This window comes from Tupaia chinensis, unplaced genomic scaffold, assembly GCF_000334495.1.
Source record: "Tupaia chinensis unplaced genomic scaffold, TupChi_1.0 Scaffold143992_1, whole genome shotgun sequence".
NCBI lineage: Eukaryota > Metazoa > Chordata > Mammalia > Scandentia > Tupaiidae > Tupaia > Tupaia belangeri.
In genome coordinates this window covers 281050-283198 of record NW_006203843.1, presented here as the reverse complement: position 1 = coordinate 283198, position 2149 = coordinate 281050, and the positions used below count along the sequence as shown (strand labels likewise).

General features: G+C 42.8%; 1 protein-coding gene across 1 annotated transcript in view; it reads right to left on the bottom strand.

Moving 5' to 3' along the window:
• The window catches only part of WNK3 (WNK lysine deficient protein kinase 3), a 279743-nt gene that overhangs the window by 46636 nt on the left and 230958 nt on the right, over positions 1 to 2149 (bottom strand). The window contains 1 exon segment of the mRNA XM_027767181.1: positions 569 to 780. Coding sequence (XP_027622982.1) covers positions 569 to 780 — 212 coding nt within the window.

Genomic DNA, 2149 nt, shown 5'->3' with positions numbered 1-2149 from the left:
TTTTGCTACAGGGCGCATGCGCTTGCCAGAAACACAGAAACAGAGAGACAGAAAGTGAGAAATCACCCTCCGGGGGGATGGCCACACCGCAATCCCTTCTCCTCCGTTCTCCTCTTGGGATCATGGGCATGCACACACACACGCCCAGTGTGAGTTTAAGCCACTGGGTCCGAGGCTCGAACCGTGGTCGACCACACGGGAGTCCAGCAACATAGCCATTATGCTAACTGCTGGTTCCAAAATTCTGTTGATCTTTGACCAGGTTTCTAAAAAGCTACTTTGGGCTGGCCCTATAGCCTAATGGAAAAGGTAGTTGACTCTCACATGGCCAACCACAATTTGAATCCCAGCCCTAACAGCTTGAAAAATATATTGTGTGTGTGTGTGTGTGTGTGTGTGTGTGTGTACACCCAAAATCCTGATAGGATGAAGAAATAAAGGAGAAGGGAATGTAGTGTAACACACAGCACTAGTGATGCTCCCCACTCTCACCCCTATTTCTCTCTGCTTGATTGTACACACCTTCTGGCAATGAAAAAAAATGATGTTAGTTTTACGACTGATTTACCTGTAGCAACTATGCCATTGTCCACATGTGTCAAGGATTGGGGGCGACTACGAAGTTTGTTTTTGAAAGATCTTGGTCGACGTGGTGATGCAGGTGGCAAAGGAATCTCTGAAGACTGGGTTTTGCTGTCTTTAATTGACCGAAGGCGTTCATAGAGCTCCTGTAGCTCTTTATTCTGCTGGGTTTGAAGATTTACCACCTCCTGAATATGCCTGAATGAAAAGTATGGAGAAAGCATTTTAATGACCCTGTCATCATAAAAATTAATCAAGAGGGGGCAGCAGGTGGCACAGAGGTTAAGGCACTAGACTCCTACATGGCTGATGGCTGTCCAAGTCCCGGACTTAGTGACTTGAAAATCATGCTAGGCACATGTACATGCGTGTGTGCCCAAAACCCCAAGAGAATGGAGAAAGGATTGTGGTATGGCTGTCCCCTCCGGGGGAAGATTTCTCACTTGCCCTTCTCTCTGTTTCTGTCTCTCATTGGTGAGCACATGTGCCCTATGGCAAAAACCTAAAAAATAAACACACCATGAAACTTTATACCAGGACAGAGTTTAACAAAGAATTTAGATTAACCATGTGGAAATACAGAATGTTTTCACAATTTTAGGATGGGAAATGCCTTACTAAGGATAACATTAATCAGAAAAAAAAATGATGACAGGCCAAATGGTGGCACAACACTCTACAATGCTGAACCCACACAGGAAGGTCCTAGTTTTGTGTCCCAGGACCTTCCTCTACACACCAGGTACATATGCATGTGTCTGGGATCCAGTCTGGCTGAGGCTATTGATGGATCACAGCATGAAGACCCTTTTGAAAGTATCTGCTTGGTTTTTTTTTTTTACTTCTTTTCCCCTTCCTCTGCTTTTCTCTTTCATGGAATAAATGAATGAATAAACTTGAAAAAGAGGAGCAAATTGACAAGAACAAATTTCTAAACAAAAATATAGTCAAAGACAATAAAACAAACTTGGCCAACCATGGTTCGAGTCCCAGATTCTTTCTCACTTTCTCTCACTCTTTCTTTTGTAGTCTCTGACTCTTTCTGGTAAGTGCACATGTACTGCAAATTAAAAAAATAATAATTATTATTTTATTTTAGAAAGGTTTTGGTAGAGTTTAAAAAGAAAAAAAATAAATAAAAAGACGGAGTTAGCACTTGGGGGGCCCTTGAGATCAGAGTTATAGCAGCCAGCAGCACCACCTGAGACCCCAGCCATCTCCCCCAGCAAGTAGGGGGAGGAGGGCAGCATGCAACTGCACTTTGCTCAGCTCTGGAGCATGCCATGGCCCCAACCCCAGGGTCTGCTCAGGTTGTGGGCTATGATAAGTACAGGACCTACAATTATAGAATATAATTTATGGAGAAAGCCCTTGTCAAACAGACATTCAGATAGCTCTTTCTTCTTGGTGTTTTGAAAGAGTAACTCCATGTACTCTCTTGGCTGCAAAACACTTCAAAGATGTAAGAGCTGCTGGTGTTATAGATGAAAATTATAGAGGAAATTCTGGTGTTATACTATTTAACTAAGGGAAAGAAAGATTTAAGTTAAAAAAGGAAACTGAGGCT